The sequence below is a fragment of the Vidua macroura genome, chromosome 2 (genome assembly GCF_024509145.1).
Source record: "Vidua macroura isolate BioBank_ID:100142 chromosome 2, ASM2450914v1, whole genome shotgun sequence".
In the NCBI taxonomy this organism is placed as follows: Eukaryota; Metazoa; Chordata; class Aves; order Passeriformes; family Viduidae; genus Vidua; species Vidua macroura.
Window position 1 is genome coordinate 4,859,606 of NC_071572.1, and position 16,525 is coordinate 4,876,130.

At 47.8% G+C, this 16,525-nt stretch overlaps 1 protein-coding gene across 3 annotated transcripts in view; it reads left to right on the plus strand.

Annotated features, from left to right (window-relative positions):
• The first annotated feature begins 11,660 nt into the window (after positions 1 to 11,660).
• ABCG1 (ATP binding cassette subfamily G member 1) overlaps positions 11,661 to 16,525 on the plus strand; it is a 48,352-nt gene continuing 43,487 nt past the window's right edge. For all 3 annotated transcript variants that reach the window (XM_053969287.1, XM_053969278.1, XM_053969290.1), the window contains exons 1-2: positions 11,661 to 11,702; positions 14,619 to 14,862. In XM_053969287.1, the coding sequence (XP_053825262.1) occupies positions 11,661 to 11,702; positions 14,619 to 14,862 (286 nt within the window). The remainder of the gene's footprint in view (positions 11,703 to 14,618; positions 14,863 to 16,525) is intronic.

A 16,525-nucleotide genomic window follows, 5' to 3' on the forward strand; every position in this document is an offset into this window, starting at 1 on the left:
GCTGATTAAGGTGTGTGACTTATGCAGAATGGTAAACAAAGAGGCAAGAACGGCTGCAATGCAACGATCCTGACTTCTTGATAAGCCTGACTCACTTAAGTGAAAAGTATTTAAGCAGCTGACTGCCCAAATGCACTTTTAGGAATCAGGAATGAAGGCCATGTCTCCAGAACAGGAGGCTGTATCTCGCAGCAGGAATGGATTCAGCAAAGGATTTGGCAGTGGAAGGATAAGCAGGTCAGCCTGAGCTCCCCCACAGTTACATCGTGGCCAAAAAAGGTTAATGGGATGCTTGGATTAACAATGCACGAGCAGGGCAGGAGCAGGGTGATGTTAACTCTGAACATGGCATTAGTGGGATCAACACTGAAATGCCACATTGGGTTTTGGCATTGACTGCTTGAAAGAAAGGCTGGGAAAGTACAAAAAAGGACCCTCAAATGATTGGATGGCAGGAGAAACTGCCACAAAGGGTGCACTAAAGGGTTCAGTGCATTTAGTTTATACAAAAAAAAAAAAAAAAAAAAAAAAAAAAAAAAGATTGGACAAAACTTTATTATGTCTTTGCTGTTATTATGAGGTATTTACCGTCTTGGGACGAGGAGACAGGAAAGTACCAAACTGCAAAGGGCTTCTAAACCTGGTTAAACACACGTGTAAACCAATGGTTTTAAATTGGGGTAAGTAAGTATGTAAATACTCTACAAACTATTTTACAGCAAATGACAAACTGGTGGAAAAAACTGTCAAAGCTAACCTTTGATTTGCTACCTTCAGATAAAGCCAGGAGAGAGGAGAGAGCTGCCCGGGGGCCGTGGCACGGCAGGCGGCTCCATGGCAGGGCTCCTTTGTGGCGCGGGTGAAGCAGGGGCGGGCTGTCAGGGCTGGCGTGGGCGGAGGGGCGGCGGGAGAGTGGAGACCATGGTCGGGTGTGGGAATGTGGGGAGAGGCAGGAGAGTGGGGAAGATGGTCGGGTGTGGGAATGTGGGGAGAGGCAGGAGAGTGGGGAAGATGGGATGAAAGTGAGAATGTGGGGAGAGGCAGGAGAGTGGGGAAGATGGGATGAAAGTGAGAATGTGGGGAGAGGCAGGAGAGTGGGGAAGATGGGATGAAAGTGAGAATGTGGGGAGAGGCAGGAGAGTGGGGAAGATGGGATGAAAGTGAGAATGTGGGGAGAGACAGGAGAGTGGGGAGGATGGGATGAAAGTGAGAATGTGGGGAGAGACAGGACAAAAGGGAAGACGCCACCGAAGCAAGGCGGGGCGAGGCGGCAGCGCAGGAATCAGCCGCCCGAGGCAGGGAGGTGGAGCGGAGCGAATGTTTGGCTCAGCATCCTGGGGCGCTGCTGTCAAGTGTGACGGGTTACAGGTTCGAATCTGCCGGGTGCAGTATTGCACCACGGGGTTGTGCCACCGCTCTCGGTGTTGTCCCGTCAGTGTCAGAGGTGCATGTGTTGCCATCATCACCCTGGTCCAATGGGACTGAAGAGACTCGCTGGCGGACGGAGAAGGGCTCCTTTGAAAGCACTCAACTTGAAGCGAGGGGGTGCCGAGAATCTCAGCAACGCAAGACTGTAAAGGATCTCAGTGCTCCGTCCAAGCAGGAGCGTCAAGACCGTGACTAAAAGTTGCTCAGCTCCTGCCACGGATGGGCACTTCTCAGCTTGCCACCATGGGAGACAAGATCTCCCTTTTCCTTACAATTCATTCTTCTCTTTCACTAACCTACTCATTTCTTCCCACCCCCTCCCCACACCTTCCTTTCCTCTTCTCCCTTTTTCTCCACTGTCAACTCACACCTGCTATCGCTGCCATGGGGACTACACATAAATTACAAATGGGACAAGACTGCTGACAAACACGTCTCAAGCTGTTTCTTTTCCACCATCAGTCTCATTACATGCTTATGACAATGAGAAGATGTTAGCAGCTTACATCTCTGGCAGCACACCAAGAACTTAATCTTATAACTTACTTTAAAAACCTTTTGACCAATCATACAAAGCAAAAGCGTATTGACAATAATTCTATCCAACCACTAGAAGCACACCTACCTTTGGTTAAAACAGTGCTCGCTTATTTCAAATACAATACCTGCTTGTAAGCTTTAAGATATAATGCACAGAGCTCCATTATTAAGCTTAGAACTTCCTAATATCTTGCTAGATGTACTTTTCTGTAACTTAGGCAGTTATTCTAGCCAAGTGTTAATACACTGACCATTGTTCTATTTGTCCTTACTTTCTACTTCTTGTATAATTTTTCTGCTGACAAATGTTATGGCTACTGCTTAGCTCTAATCGCAGTTCTGCTGTCTCTGAGGCCTGCCTTTTGCAACCTGCCTAAAACCCTCTGATTTTAAGGTTTCCCACAACCCACAGACCTAGAGGCTCAGAATCGGGGAGAGGCGGGAGCTCAGGAGTCACCAGCCCTATGGAGGGAGGTGGAGCATGGGAGATTCTGTGGCTCAGAGACACGGAACCCTGTGGAGGGAGGTGGAGCGTGGGAGATTGTGTGGCTCAGAGAGATGGAACGCTGTGCTGGCAGTGCCGAGGTGGCAGGTTCGAACCCCGTGAGTTGCCAGCTCCTCATGCACGGCTGCATCCGAGCTTGGCTCCGAGCAGCCGCGTCCAGCAGCCCAAGGCACCGGCCCCTCTCGGGGGCACCGCAAGCTCTGGCATCGCTTGGGCCGAGCAGCAGCAGCCGCGGTCGGAGTTTGTGTCAGTGCCGTGGAAGACACGCGTGGTACATCCACCACGGTGTTTGCTGCTGATGTTACCATGATCATCGCCTGCTGTGGGGGTAGCGCAACCATTACCCAGTATGACTGAACCTGAAGTGCCTCTGCTGTGCAGCGCAGAAGAGCCAAGAGGGGGCACACTTTGAAAGAATTTGTATTCGGAACAATTTCCCACCAGTGCAAGACTGGAAAAGACCTGACTGCGCTCTGTCTGACATAGAACAAGACAAGAAGCTCAAGTCACTCCGCTCCTGCATTGGATGGCCCATCTCTAATTTGGAGACCACACATCTCCCATTTTCTTAAAATTCATTCTTCTATTTCACTAATCTACTCTTTTCTTCCCCCCCTCCCTGTTCTCTCCTTTCCTCTTGTCCCCTTTTCTCCACTGCAGACTCACACCTACCCCATGCCACAAACCCAGGGGCTCAGAATCAAACCGTCTCTTTTTTTCTCAACCTCATCTTTCTCCTGTTCAAACCTGTGTTCTTTCCACGCTTTTTTCCCTATAATAATAATTGACAAGACCCACGAGACCACTTGCTTTTTTATTTCCCCACTTTTATTTCCCTATATGATAAATTAACCTAGAAAAAAAAAAAATCAAAAAGCTGGGGCAGAGCATCAGAACACAGCAAGCATACTCCACAACACATCCAAACCACTTTGTCTTTTCAAATGCAAAAATGATCCTCTGTCCACGACAAATTGTTGTTGTTGCAGTTTTGTTCCAACAAATAATTGCATCAGCCTTTCACAGAGGGCAGTTCATTTTTTGCTCTCAGCTTGACTCTTTAGGAAGATTTCTCCTGAAATATTTTCCAGAAAAATCCTTGAACTCTGCCCGGAGCAGCTTCAATTAACAGCAAGTTGTAAATTGGTCAAGCTGAGGTACAGTTTTACTGAAAATGCCATCTAAAATCTTTTGCCTTTTATACTTCTAACTTTCTTTTTCCCATCTGCCTCCTCCACGCTCTCGCTGGACTTTTCCCACGTGTTGTATCCCAGCACTGAAGTCCACAGTGGCTCATCTCTCCAAACTCTGTCGCTCCAACAACCATGACAAATCTGAGTGTGCTGCAGGTCCTGCACTTTGGCTCCCTCCTGGGCAATGACAGCTCTGCCTCCTTGGGAACCTCCCTGCTGAGCAGGCACCTTGTGCAGAGTGCATCACACTCGAAAATCCCAAATCTTCTGTGCTTCTGCTGCCAGTCATGTCCAAAAACACCTGAGGCGGACAGGCTGGGAAAAGGAGTTCTTTTTCTCCTGATGTGGATGGTCAGAGTGCCCATGTGCCAGGCACAGCCACTGCTCCACCCAACCTGCAGCAGGTGGGGTCATTCTGAGTCCCCTGCCCTTTGTAGAAGAGCTGCATTCCCTGGGGTGAAACTGTGGATTTCATGAAGCTGTTCCACTTCACAGAGGAAAAATGAGGAATGTGGTACTCATGTCCTTCCCCCAGCTGGCGTTTAGCTGCATTTTCAAAGCAGAACAACTGTGAGGGGGAAAGACACAAAACTTTCCCCAGAGAATACTAAACAGCAGTGACTCAGGCCTTGTCCTGTCCCATCAGGCATATTCCTGAAACAGAGCAGTGACTGAATTTGAAATTTACCTTTTTCATCTCCAGGGTGATTGCTCAGGGGCAGGGTGCTGTGGGAGAGGTGCTGCTTGCAGCTTTCAGTGAGAAAAAGGTGAGTTTGGGTCATGGCTGAGAATTCCCTTTGGAAACAGCTTTCAGGTACTGAGTCCAAGTCATATCCTCCAAGCATGACTCTTCCCCTGGCATTTCCTTCTGCCCAACTTTTCCTGGTGATGTCTGTGTGTCCCCCTTTCCCGGGGGCTTCACTCCATCCCTTGGCACTGCAGAGGGAGGCTGAGCTAAAGGATTTCAGGAGATTGGTGCCGTGGCTCCACGTTGCCCTTCAAACTGAGATTGCAGCCTTTTCATCAGACTGCAAGAATATTTTCCTCACCTAATCTGCTCAGAACAGGTTTGCTGAAGGTTTCCCCTGGCTATCACTGCATGAGTGCTCTCACTTGCTCCCCTGTGCCCAGACCCTGAGGCTACAGTCTGGGAAGGTGCAGTCCAGGGAGATATCATGCCTAAAGCCCAGCTGTGATTTCCAGTCATTAGTCTGAGCAATGTGTGCACATTTCTGCTTATAACCAGGGCAGTATGATTTGAGGGGGACTGCCCTGGAGGAATGCAGAAAGATGTCCAAAATAGCCTCTGTGCTGGGGGCCTTCTCTCTAGAGCCCTGGTCTTCTTCCAGCATGAAGAAAAATCTGCTTTTCTTCTTTCATGACTGAGGGAAAGTAAATTTGCTGCAAGCATGCTCTGTTTACATCAACTCAAAGCAGTGAGTTCATCTAAATTATGCCCAATCTCTGACAAAATAACTCTATTTGTTCAAGCAGGAAGCCTGACACTGTGTTTTCTTGCTCTCTTCTAGCACATCTTGGGATCAGCTGGCAACTGAGGGCTACTTAAAAGATACAGACTAATGAACTACCAGCTCTTGCAGAGCTGAGATAAGCCCCCACGGTTTCTTCTTCCCACTGCTACCCCACTTTAGTTTGCTTGATCAAAAAAAAAAAAAAAAAACCCAAAAAAAAAAACAAAAAAAAACCCCAAAACAAAACAAAACAACAACAACAACAACAAAAAAAAACACAAAAACAAAAACAAAAACAACAAAAAAAAAACCCTTTCATCATAGGGAAGGCTGTACCCCTACTGATTGCCAGGAGTACCACAGGCAGCAGCCACAGAAATGAACTACAGCTGAACTGGTCAGACACAGGTTGGTGTTCTGCCCTTCAGTTTCTTGCCTCTGCATCTCTGGAGGGGGAAGCTCCAGTACACAGATGTAAAAATGCAGATAAAATCCGGTGTGAAATGAGCATGTGAAACCTCTTGTGTTATTCCTGGAAGTGTCAGCTGGAGACAAATGTAGTGTAAGACACAGCTCAGGTGGCATCCATGTCTGTAGCACTGGCCATGGCTGTTCCACGTCAGGTGTCTGGAGCCCTCCCCAGGTGACAGGGAAGCCAAGATGGATCCAGAATCCACCCCAAATCAAGGTCAACATTTAAGAAGGAAAGCCTTAATTTTCTTTTGGGGATGCCCATTTCTTTCCAGTCTCTCCAAGATTCTCACTCTTTAGAAAGAGAATCCACAGGACTAGCTCACATAGCAATTTTCCAGGCAGCTAAAATTAGAGATGGATCCCACCCATTACACAGAGTATACCTAACCTGAAAGGAATGACTGATTATGTTCTTCAGTATTAAATAGATCTGAAGGCTGATCTGTTTAAACTGACTGATCACATTGTTCTCAAATAGCATTATGGGAATATTTCCAGTATGGATAGGGAAGCATTAATGTCATGTACAGAAAGACATGACAAAATTCAGATCGTTATTACTGTTGTTCCAATAAACAGGGAAAGGGAACAACAGGAAGGACCACAGCTGTGAAATCAAATCTTCAGGGGAGGGTAACTTTGAAGTCAGAACCAAAGCATACTCAAGCTGTTCAGTATCTTTTAACCACTACCAGACTTTATTAAAAATATGTGAAACTATACCTTCCCCTCCCTTTTTTTTACACCCTAAAAAATTGTAATTTGGCCAAACTGCCTTAGTTTTAGCAAGAGCCATATCCCAAATTACACCATAGACTGTTACTCAAATGATGGGTATGAAATAGGGGGGGTGTGGGGAATATGCCTCTCCTTATATTTGTTCTCCAATATGATTTTGTCCTGTTTGCAGATGTTTTCCCCACAAAACCCAATATAATTTCAGGTCTAGTGGCTGAAGTGGAACAGCATCCAGGGGGTTCTGGTCAGATACAACACAGGCCCTGCTCTTCCTGGGGTCACTTGCTGAGATGAGCCTGTCTGGATGCCAGGCACCCACCAAAGCCGCTCTGTCACTCTCCCCTCATGGGGGAGAGAAAATACAATGCCCGTGAGTTACGGGCAGAGAGAGCCACTCACTAAACACAATCATGGGTAAAACAGACTCAGTAGGGGATACTAACTAAATTTATTGCCAACAAAATCAGAGCGGGAAAACGAGAAATAAAACCAGAGCTCTGCCTCCTCCCTCAATGCGGCTGGGAGACGAGAATGGGGGTTGTGCTCAGTCCATCACCCGCTGTTCCTGCCCAACCCTAGGGCAGCGGGTGTCCACAGGCTGCTGCAGCGTGGCTCCCTCTTGCCCGGGGTGCAGCCCCTCAAGGCCGGGCTGCTCCAAGCTGGGTCCCGTAGGGGGTGAGAAGTGTCAGCAGGAGAGCTGCTGCAGGCTGGAGTCCTCTCTGGGCGGCTGCCGTGGGAGCTGCCCGGGGGCCGTGGCACGGCAGGCGGCTCCATGGCAGGGCTCCTTTGTGGCGCGGGTGAAGCAGGGGCGGGCTGTCAGGGCTGGCGTGGGCGGAGGGGCGGCGGGAGAGTGGAGACCATGGTCGGGTGTGGGAATGTGGGGAGAGCCAGGAGAGTGGGGAAGATGGGATGAAAGTGAGAATGTGGGGGGAGCCAGGAGAGTGGGGAAGATGGGATGAAAGTGAGAATGTGGGGAGAGACAGGAGAACGGGGAATACGCCATCGAAGCAGGGCCGCGGGGCGAGGCGGCAGCGCAGGAATCAGCAGCCCGGGGCAGGGGGGCGGAACTGAGGCGATGTTTGGCTCAGCGCCTTGGGGCACTGCCCGAACTTTATAAACGAAAGACCCGCGGGTTCGAGTCGGAGTGTAGAACCCAGACAGATGCTGAAGCACGTCTTAGCGGCAGCTCCTTGGATCCACAAGCGGCAGTAGTGCTCCCGTGAGTGCGGAGGAGGGTCTTCTCCTGACGGCGTAATGCTCCCTTGGGGCACGGGTGCGCGGCTGCAGCAGGGCGAAGGCTCACTTGGTAAGCGCTCGAGTTGGAATGACGGGCCAAGAATCTCAGCAACGCAAGACTGTAAAGGATCTCAGTGCCCTGTCCAAGCAGGAGCGCCAATACACCAACTAAACTTGCTCGGCTCCTGCCAAGGATGGGCACTTCGAAGCTGTCATCAGGGGAGACAAAATCTCCCTTTTCCTTACTTCTCTTTAACTTGCTCATTTCTTCCCACCCCCTCCCCACACCTTCCTTTCTTTTTCTCCACTGCAGACTCACACCTACCCCATGCCACAAACTCAGGGGCCCAGAATCAAACCATCACTTCTCTTAACCTCATCTTTCTCCTGTTCAAACCTGTGTTCTTTCCACGCTTTTTTCCCTATAATAATAATTGACAGGACCCACGAGACTTTTTGCTGGTTTTCCCCCCCCACCTTTATTTCCCTATATGATAAATAAACCTACAAAAAAAACCCCAAAAACAAAAAACAAACAAACAAACAAACAAACAAACAAACAAACAAAAAACTGGGGCAGAGCATCAGAACACAGCAAACATACTCCACAGCACATCCAAACCACTTTGTCTTTTCAAATGCAAAAATGATCCTCTGTCCACGACAAACTGTTGTTGGGTTTTTGTTCCAGCAAATAATTGCATCAGCCTTTCACAGAGGGCAGTTCATTTTTTGCTCTCAGCTTGACTCTTTAAGAAGATTTCTCCTGAAATATTTTCCAGAAAAATCCTTGAACTCTGCCCAGAGCAGCTTCAATTAACAGCAAGTTGTAAATTGGTCAAGCTGAGGTACAGTTTTAGTGAAAATGCCATCTAAAATCTTTTGCCTTTTATACTTCTAACTTTCTTTTTCCCATCTGCCTCCTCCACACTCTCGCTGGACTTTCCCACGTGTTGTATCCCAGCACTGAAGTCCACAGTGGCCTTTGCATTTCCTGAGGCTGCAGCACTTCTACACATGAACTAGTTCTTGCAGAGACACCCGAGCCAGCACTGCTGCACTAAAATGCCTCCCGTGGCTCTGCTGAACATCTGCCCTCTCCTGCTGTCTGTGCATTTCCACTTTTCCTGGCCTTTCCCCGTGCATTTCTGCATTTTCTTTTTCTTTCCTGTGGGCTGCACCAGTCTTGTGTCTGTAATGCTTATCCTGCTGTAAAGCCTGGAAGCTACTACTATTTCCTCATCTATTTTAGGAGTCAGGGTTGGTTTTGTCCCTGCCTGCCTGTCCTCACCTTCATTTGTAACTTCCCTTTTTTTTTTTTTTTTTTTTTTTTGTCCTGGATTTTTTAAACACAGTTTTAACTCTCTCTTTTTTTTTTTTTTTTTTTTTTTTTTTTTACTTTTATTTTTTTCCCTTCACACAGATATTTTTTGTCTGCAGGGACCAGGGGATCACCTGTAAAGTTAATGGAAGAGTTAATGAGGGAATGTAGGAATGCAGGAGACTGCTATTTTTAGCATGCTTCATCTTATGTAATATATTTTTTTTTTTCCCTGTGTGGTATCAAAATAGATACCAAAATACCAAATAGAACTTGGTTTCTGATAAACCTGTTTTATGTCTCAGTGTTTTACAAGAAACCCCTGTAGATACTGATACTGCAGCCACCATGATAAAAATAAATCCTGGGGCTCTGGTCATTTACACTTGCTCAGGAAAAACTCTTGTGGAAGACAGCACCTTGGTACCACAAACTTCTCATGGACAGAGCTGAAACTTGGTTTGTGCAGCAGATTTCAGGACTGTACATTTCAGTTCTGCTGCAGCTTTTATGTTGCTTTCCTTCCTTCTCTCTCAGCCTTTAGGAAGTTAAAACAGGACAGCAAACATCATGCTGGGTTTGTATCACACATTCACTAGGATCAGGGTATGGCTTCCTCTGTCTCTAGTTCCACCTCGAACTTAAAACAATGATATCTTTAAGTATATATATATATATATATTTTTTTTTTTTTTTTTTTTTACCCTGTAAATGCTTTAAACACACAAGTCAGTATTTCATAGCCCTTTTCAGCTCCTGTGTGGAGAGAATGCAGCTTTTGCAATGTTCTAAGGGAAACTACAAGAGACAAGCTTGAATAAATGGTGGGTGCTACAAACACATGCTCCAAATCAAGTTAACTAAAACCCTGGGATCGTCACTGGAAGAATGCATCATAAGTTCTCTTTATTCTTAATATTATGTGATAATTGTCTTTAAAATGTCTACTCAAACACAATTTAAGCCTTCAGTGAGGACTTCTGGATGGGTCCATCCATGTTTGAGTGGTATTCCACAGCAGGTAGATATTTCTTCCTCAATAAATGAGTTATAAGTAAATAACTTTCTGCAACCCTAAGGACTGAATCCAAGGCTGAGCTTAGAGTCCCCGCACTATTCCTTGCCAAGGGTTGCAGTGGATGGTGAATTTTGCTTGTTTCCAAGGGGGAGTCTTCTGGAAGAGATTCCCACTGAGGGTTATTAGCACATTCTGGAGAGACAATCACGTCAGGAAATCCTTGAGCCGAGAACAGCTGTGGGCTGGGAGAGCATCAGGGAGACATTTGATAGAAGCCAACCCTGTGCTAGAAGCACTTGTTTGTGCATCCATCTCGCAGCCACTGGCAGGAGGGAGGACACTGCAGGGCAAGGACCACATGTGACCTGGCACAGATGTTCTGGGCAGCAGTTCCCTCCCTGCAGCGCCCTGCTGCCTGTGGTAAACACAGGAATAAAATACTTACCTGCCTCCCAGGGGCTTTGTGAGGCTTATCCTGTGTCTGTGAAATGCTACATGAGTTCCAACCACTCTGGGAAGCTCTCTGATTAGAAAATTCCTCTCAGATTATAAACTCCTGTTTGTCATGTTTGGTAGTTGCTTTGAAACCAGCTCTCAGACCGCTGCTGTATTTTATCCCCACTTTCTGCTGCTTCCAGAGGAATTGAGAGGGAGCCTCAGCACACACCTAAAACAGTCCCACCAGGAATGGGAACACAGATGGCTAGTGGGTTTTTCAGCATCTGGCTTCTTAGGGCAGAGCTTTTTGTCCCCAGGTAGCACAGCCAATGAATCCACCTCCAAACCTAGTCATGGATCCAGAATCAAGCCAGCAGAGCCAGCACAGCCCTAATGCCATGTGAGCACCACTGTGAGCACCTCAGTGCCCGAAGGGAGGTGTCAGAGGATGAACCTGCTCTGCTCCGTGCTGCCCAGGATGGGTCCAGGAAGTTGGACCTGATGCCCAGGAAGTTCCACCTGAACATGAGGAAGAACTTTCCTCAGCAGTGACCGAGCACTGGACAGATTGTCCAGAGAGGGTGTGGCGTGTCCTTCACTGGAGATATTCCAGAACCATCTGGACACAACCCTGTGCCTTGTGCTCTGGGATGGCCCTGCTGGAGCTGGGGGGTTGGACCTGGTGACCCGCTGTGGTCCCTTCCAGCCTGGCCATTCTGTGATTTAGTGATTGTGTGACCTCGCTGAAATGCAGGTCTTTGGTGTGAGGAGCAAATGAATGGAGAATGTGACTCAGTGACAACTTTCCTTCCTCTCCATTCCTGAACTACAATGGCTTGCTCACAAATCAGTGGGTAGGGGTCCCAGGGCCAGAAGAGCTATCTCGTCCTCATGAAGATGGGATGGATGGTGCTTCTACTCCCCATTTCCTCAGGGAAAGCCTCCGGGAGCTCTTTAGGAAGCCTGTCCCTGCCTGGAGCGTGGGGACAATGCTGACCGCCCTCCTCATTTTGTCCCGGTGAGCGACCTTTGGTGCCCCAGTCCTCGGGACAAGAGTCTGCCGCGTGTTTGGGCAGAGCGAGAACCACGGCCACCAGCGGGTTGGGGACACGCTGCCCACCTTTCCCAGTGCCGGGGGGTGCCCCGACCCCGCCGCTCTCCCCATCCCCGGTGGGGGCGGGCCGGGGCGGGGGCGGCCCCAGCTCCATCCCGGCCCGCCCGCCTCCCGCAGCCAGTCGGGGCGGAGAGGCAGCACTGGAGGGCTCCTCCGCCAGCAGCCGGGCGGGCAGCGGTGCACATGGCATGTCTGATGGCGGCTTTCTCCCTGGGCAGCGCTTTGGTAAGGCGCGCCCTGCCTTGCCTCCGCCGGGGCCGCGGCGAGCGCCGGGCGGGGGGCGAGGTGCGGGGCTGGGGGACGGAGATGGAGCGAGGGCTCCGCGGGGAGCTCCCGAGACGCTTCCCGAGGGAAAAGCAGGGTCGGAGGGTGCGCCCGGGGCTGCGGGGGGCAGGATGGGGGGCTGAGGGATGCGAGATGCGGGATGCAGGGTGAGGGATGCGGGATGAAGGATGCGGGATGCAGGATGCGAGTGTGCGAGCGGCCGGCGGCGCACGGCGGGACTTGACCGCTGGTTACCTCTGTCTGTAGCTAAGGCGGGGGGATTATCGCCGAGCATGCTCCCTGCGCCGCTGCGCCCCGCCGGCTTCCCAGAGGATTTGCGGAGGGACCGTAACCTTTGCATAACACCCGGGGCCGGCGGGGGAGCGGGCAGAACCCGCGGGACCGTCCTGCCGCTGCGACCGGGCGGGCGCTGCCGTCCCCACCGGGCGCCGGGAGCGGCCCGGCTCCTCAGCGGCTCCATCAAACTACATGGGAAATAGCCCAAAGTGCCCCAAAGCAGCTGAGAGGTGAGCGCGGTCCTGCGGAGCGGCCGCTCGCCGTGCCCGGCGCGCAGGGCTCGGTGCGGGCACAGGTCGCGATGCGGGGCTGGGGCATCACTGGGGGGTGGCAGCGGAGAAGAGAGCGCGCTGCAGGTGTTGGAGCAGGTACAGAGGGGGTTCGGGTGTGTCTGTGCCTTACGCACGGCTTGGCTAAGTCTGTGGCCGTCGTAGCCACGGGATTGCCCAAGCGAAGGTGATCCCGATACCGGGAGGCGTTTGGATCATCCCAGTTGCTCGGGGGGATCCTCACCCATAGCGGGTGGTCCCTGGAGGAGGCAGGTGTGTGAACAGGCAGTTCGGTCCACAGAGTGACTGAAATTGTTTAATGTCCCACTAACAAAAGTCTTTGGCTTCATACTCTCAGATGATTGAGTAGCCAGGGTCTCGTCCAAAGGATATTTCTTTTTGAATGATCTAAACTGTCACCTGAATAATCAAGGTGACCTGCTCATTCAGAGTTCATTTTTGGATATTCCCTCTGATTGGGTGAAAGTCCCCAGTGGTTCCTTGGAACAAAACAGATTGTGAGTGCCAAAGTCAGCCTCGAAAACATTCAGGGAAGAATATTGTTAACTCGCCTTCTCTTAGTTTTTAGGGAAGTTCCCCTGCTTTAATTGTTGAGCTCTAAGATGTTTCACATTACTCTTGTTATGTTCAAATTACATGCCATGGCAATCAACTATTTAAGAATTTGACAGTAAGTGTTACTGGATACCTGACCTCTAAGTAAGTTGAGAGCATGATTAAAATCTTTTTCTTGGGAAAATGTGGTGAGCAGAGCTGATTATTTTCATCCAGAACTGGGGGCTTGTGCGTGAAGAATGTGAAGATGCCAGCTATGGAATGGTTAAGCAGGAGCACTTTTTTTTCATCAGTGATTATGTAGGACTGGAGGTTTTTAAAATGTGTTTGTCAGCGTTCATGACAAGCGACTGATCTGAGCTGGGCTGCTGTTACAACAAAGATGAGAAGACCAGGAACCATGAGAGGGAAATGGTAGTGGCACAGGCAAGAGGAGGCAGTGTCACTTCTTAGTTGAATTAGACAAATAGAGGGAAACAGTGGCAAGATCTGCAGCTCTGTTTGTGCTCATGCATTGAAAAGTAGTGCAGCACATCTGCTTTCCAAGAGATAGCTTTGTATTATGTGTCAGCATGGAAAGCCTGGCATTTAAGCCATCTACAGAATTCCTTTCCAATACAAATCTGTATTAAAAATACTAAATTTCCCAATAGACAACTGTGTAGATGTTTGGCTCTGCTTATGACATCCACCAAACAACAGGTGACAGCAGACAGCCTCTGAACTGTTCAAATTTCTGTTTAGCTGAAGAAAATTCATGACTGTTTTTCTTTTGAGCTTACACACATCCTGCTCATATTGGTGCAAGGCATCTGTGGTGGTAAAAGGAATGGGAAAAAAAATCCATATTTTGTATGCATAATTAAAAAAAAGAAGAGAAAGGTGGGTGGAAGGCTGTTGTCATGGCCAGGAGGGGAGGGGAAGGAGGTTTAGTCAAAAAAGGGCCAAGTGGAATTGCACAGAGTGCTGTGATAGGCAAAATGTAGCAAGAGGGATGGCTGTGAGCACAGGACATTGACCTTACAGTGTCAGTGGTGCAAGAACTGGAGCAGGGTTTGTGTGTTCATGTAGCTGATAATATTTCCATTAGTTATCACTATCAAGTATGGAAAGCACTCAAGGATTTTGGATGCAAAGCATTGTGCTTTCCTAAAAGACCTCCAGAAAAGAACTTGTACTGTCGTCCCAGGTTGCAAACTTTCCAGAACTATCAGTGCAGGAGAAAATAAGTCATGAAACAGTACATTGGAAATTATCAGAAATATAATTTCACCTTTACAGACGCATAGGCTGATCCAGAGGAACAAGAGCTCTTGGACACTTTGAGTGGCTGTCTTTTCAAATGTCTGCACAAATAATTGTTCAGCCAGATCCCTTCCCCCTTCAGCTCTGTCCCAAGTCCTTGAATCAGAGTAACTAGAACCAGATTCCTTGAGTGCATGAGAAACCAAATACAATGGGGACTAAACTTATAAATGTATTAATCTGGTGGAATATCTGAAAGGAAAACTAGTGCTGAAGGAACTGTATGTGCTGCAAGAGCTCTTTTACCTCTTCTGTCAAGGCTCAGGCAAAAGAACAAACAAAAGATTGCTTGATTTTACCCCTCTTTCACCTTTCAGTGCATTACAATGCTGGGTTTTTGTGCTATTTAAAGAATAATTCCTCTGGTGCAGAAGGTGTTGGAACGTGTTCCTAAACAAAAGTCTGTGAACTTTCTCCACTTTCCCTGCAGGGTGGCAGCAGTTCTGGTGGCACCATGGCCGAGCCAAAGTCTGTGTGTGTTTCGGTGGACGAGGTGGTCTCCAATGGCACAGACACCCAGGACATTCGACTCATCAATGGACACTTAAAAAAAGTGGACAATGCTCTGACAGAAGCTCACAGGTTCTCCTACCTGCCTCGCAGGCCAGCTGTGAACATTGAGTTTAAAGAACTGTCCTACTCTATCCAGGAAGGGCCATGGTGGAGAAAGAAAGGTGAGGAAAACAAGGTTCCATCCACAAGAAGCTGCAGATGCAGCAGTTCATACAACTGCTTATTTCTGCCTCCCAATTCTTCAGTATCTGAAGTAAATATAGTATTGCTGTGCTGCCAAATATCTGTCCTGTGATCTTGCCTGTCTACAATTTATTGTTGAGGGTGGGTAGAGCATGCAGGAGTTTAAAGATGGGGGTGGGGGAAGTGAGGAGGCTTTGTTTTTTTACTCCTGCAGTTGGCTGTTTTGTGAAATGGTTGTTTTTTCAGTAGTCTTTCAGAACAGCGAGTATCTCAGAATTTCTGAAGGCATTAGACACCAGGATAAAACCTGTTTTCTTTAAAGGCTGTGTTTGGAAAGAAATGCTGTGAGCTATAGGTTTCTCTACAGCTTAGATGGGTCTCTCAAAGCTTATAATTTCTGTGATGAAATCGCTGGCTCTTGCTGGGACTGCATCCTGAGGTTCAGTCAAGGACCAGGATGCTCTTTGGGTAGCTCCTTTGCTGATACACACTGCAAAGAGTTCACAGCCTGCAACACAGAGCACCAAAATGACAGATATTGGGCACTTCTCAAGGAAGAGAAGTTTGGAGTAAGTAGGGATTATTCAGCTCTCTCCTCTATAGGTTCTTGGTTGATTCCAGTTATAAAAGGTGATTCTGTCCTTTCTCCTCTGCTTGGCATAATTTCCTTTCATGCTTTCCATGCTTTCATTTGCTTTGTGTAACCATGTGTTTCCTAGAGAGTTTTTAGTTTTTTGGGTTTTTGTTTTGTTTTTTTTTTTTTTTTTGGTTTTTTTTTTTTTTTTTTTTTTTTTTTTTTTTTGTTGTTTTTTTTTGGTGTGTGTGACTAGTCCTCTCTGAAAGGAAAACTAGGTCATGCAGTAAATTCCTGCCAGTGAAAAGTATGCCCAAGAGAAAAATATTGAAATCTTCAGGAGAATTTTGTGTACTAAATGACATAACTGCCTTTCCTTGAGGAACTCTCTCCCAGTAATGTAAATTGGTATGGTTGTGTGCTTTAGTTCTTTTTAGAGATAAGGCCCTGCCAGTGCAGCCCCCACCTGAGGCGTACTTGATACCTGCACTGGCCCTGAAACTATAAATCCGCTGGCTTAAAGGTTCCACTTGAAATTGTTTCACAAAGTACTTGGCTGCCGTCTGTAAATTGTATCATTATCACAACACCAAGGCTTCAATAGTCTAAAAATGTGTGGTATGAAAAGCTCTGGAGCCGTTGCCATGAAAGTGCTACTGTATGCGGACAGGCTGTGCATACAATTATTCATTTGTTGAAAGATCTGCAGATTTCATGCTTTAATGGGTTTTTCAGCATCAAAATTGTATGTAGACCCACTGGCCTTCTTTTAATTACTTGCTAAAATTGCATAGAGCCACATTGTCCATAGAAGAACAACTTGGTTTGGCAGCAAGTTTGGTACATTCAAAATTATTCTTTATCTTATCAGAATGAACACAAAACATTGAAGTTTTTTTTGTCCTCCAAGAAATGGAGCTATGCCAAAATGTCTCATTTAAGGTTTAAAAGCTTGAGATTTCTAACTGAATCTCTTTCTCATTGACTAGAATTGATTGACCATATACCCAAAACCTCTGTTCAAATTTTCTGACATGCCTGGGTGACTTGGCTTGAACAAAACAGTG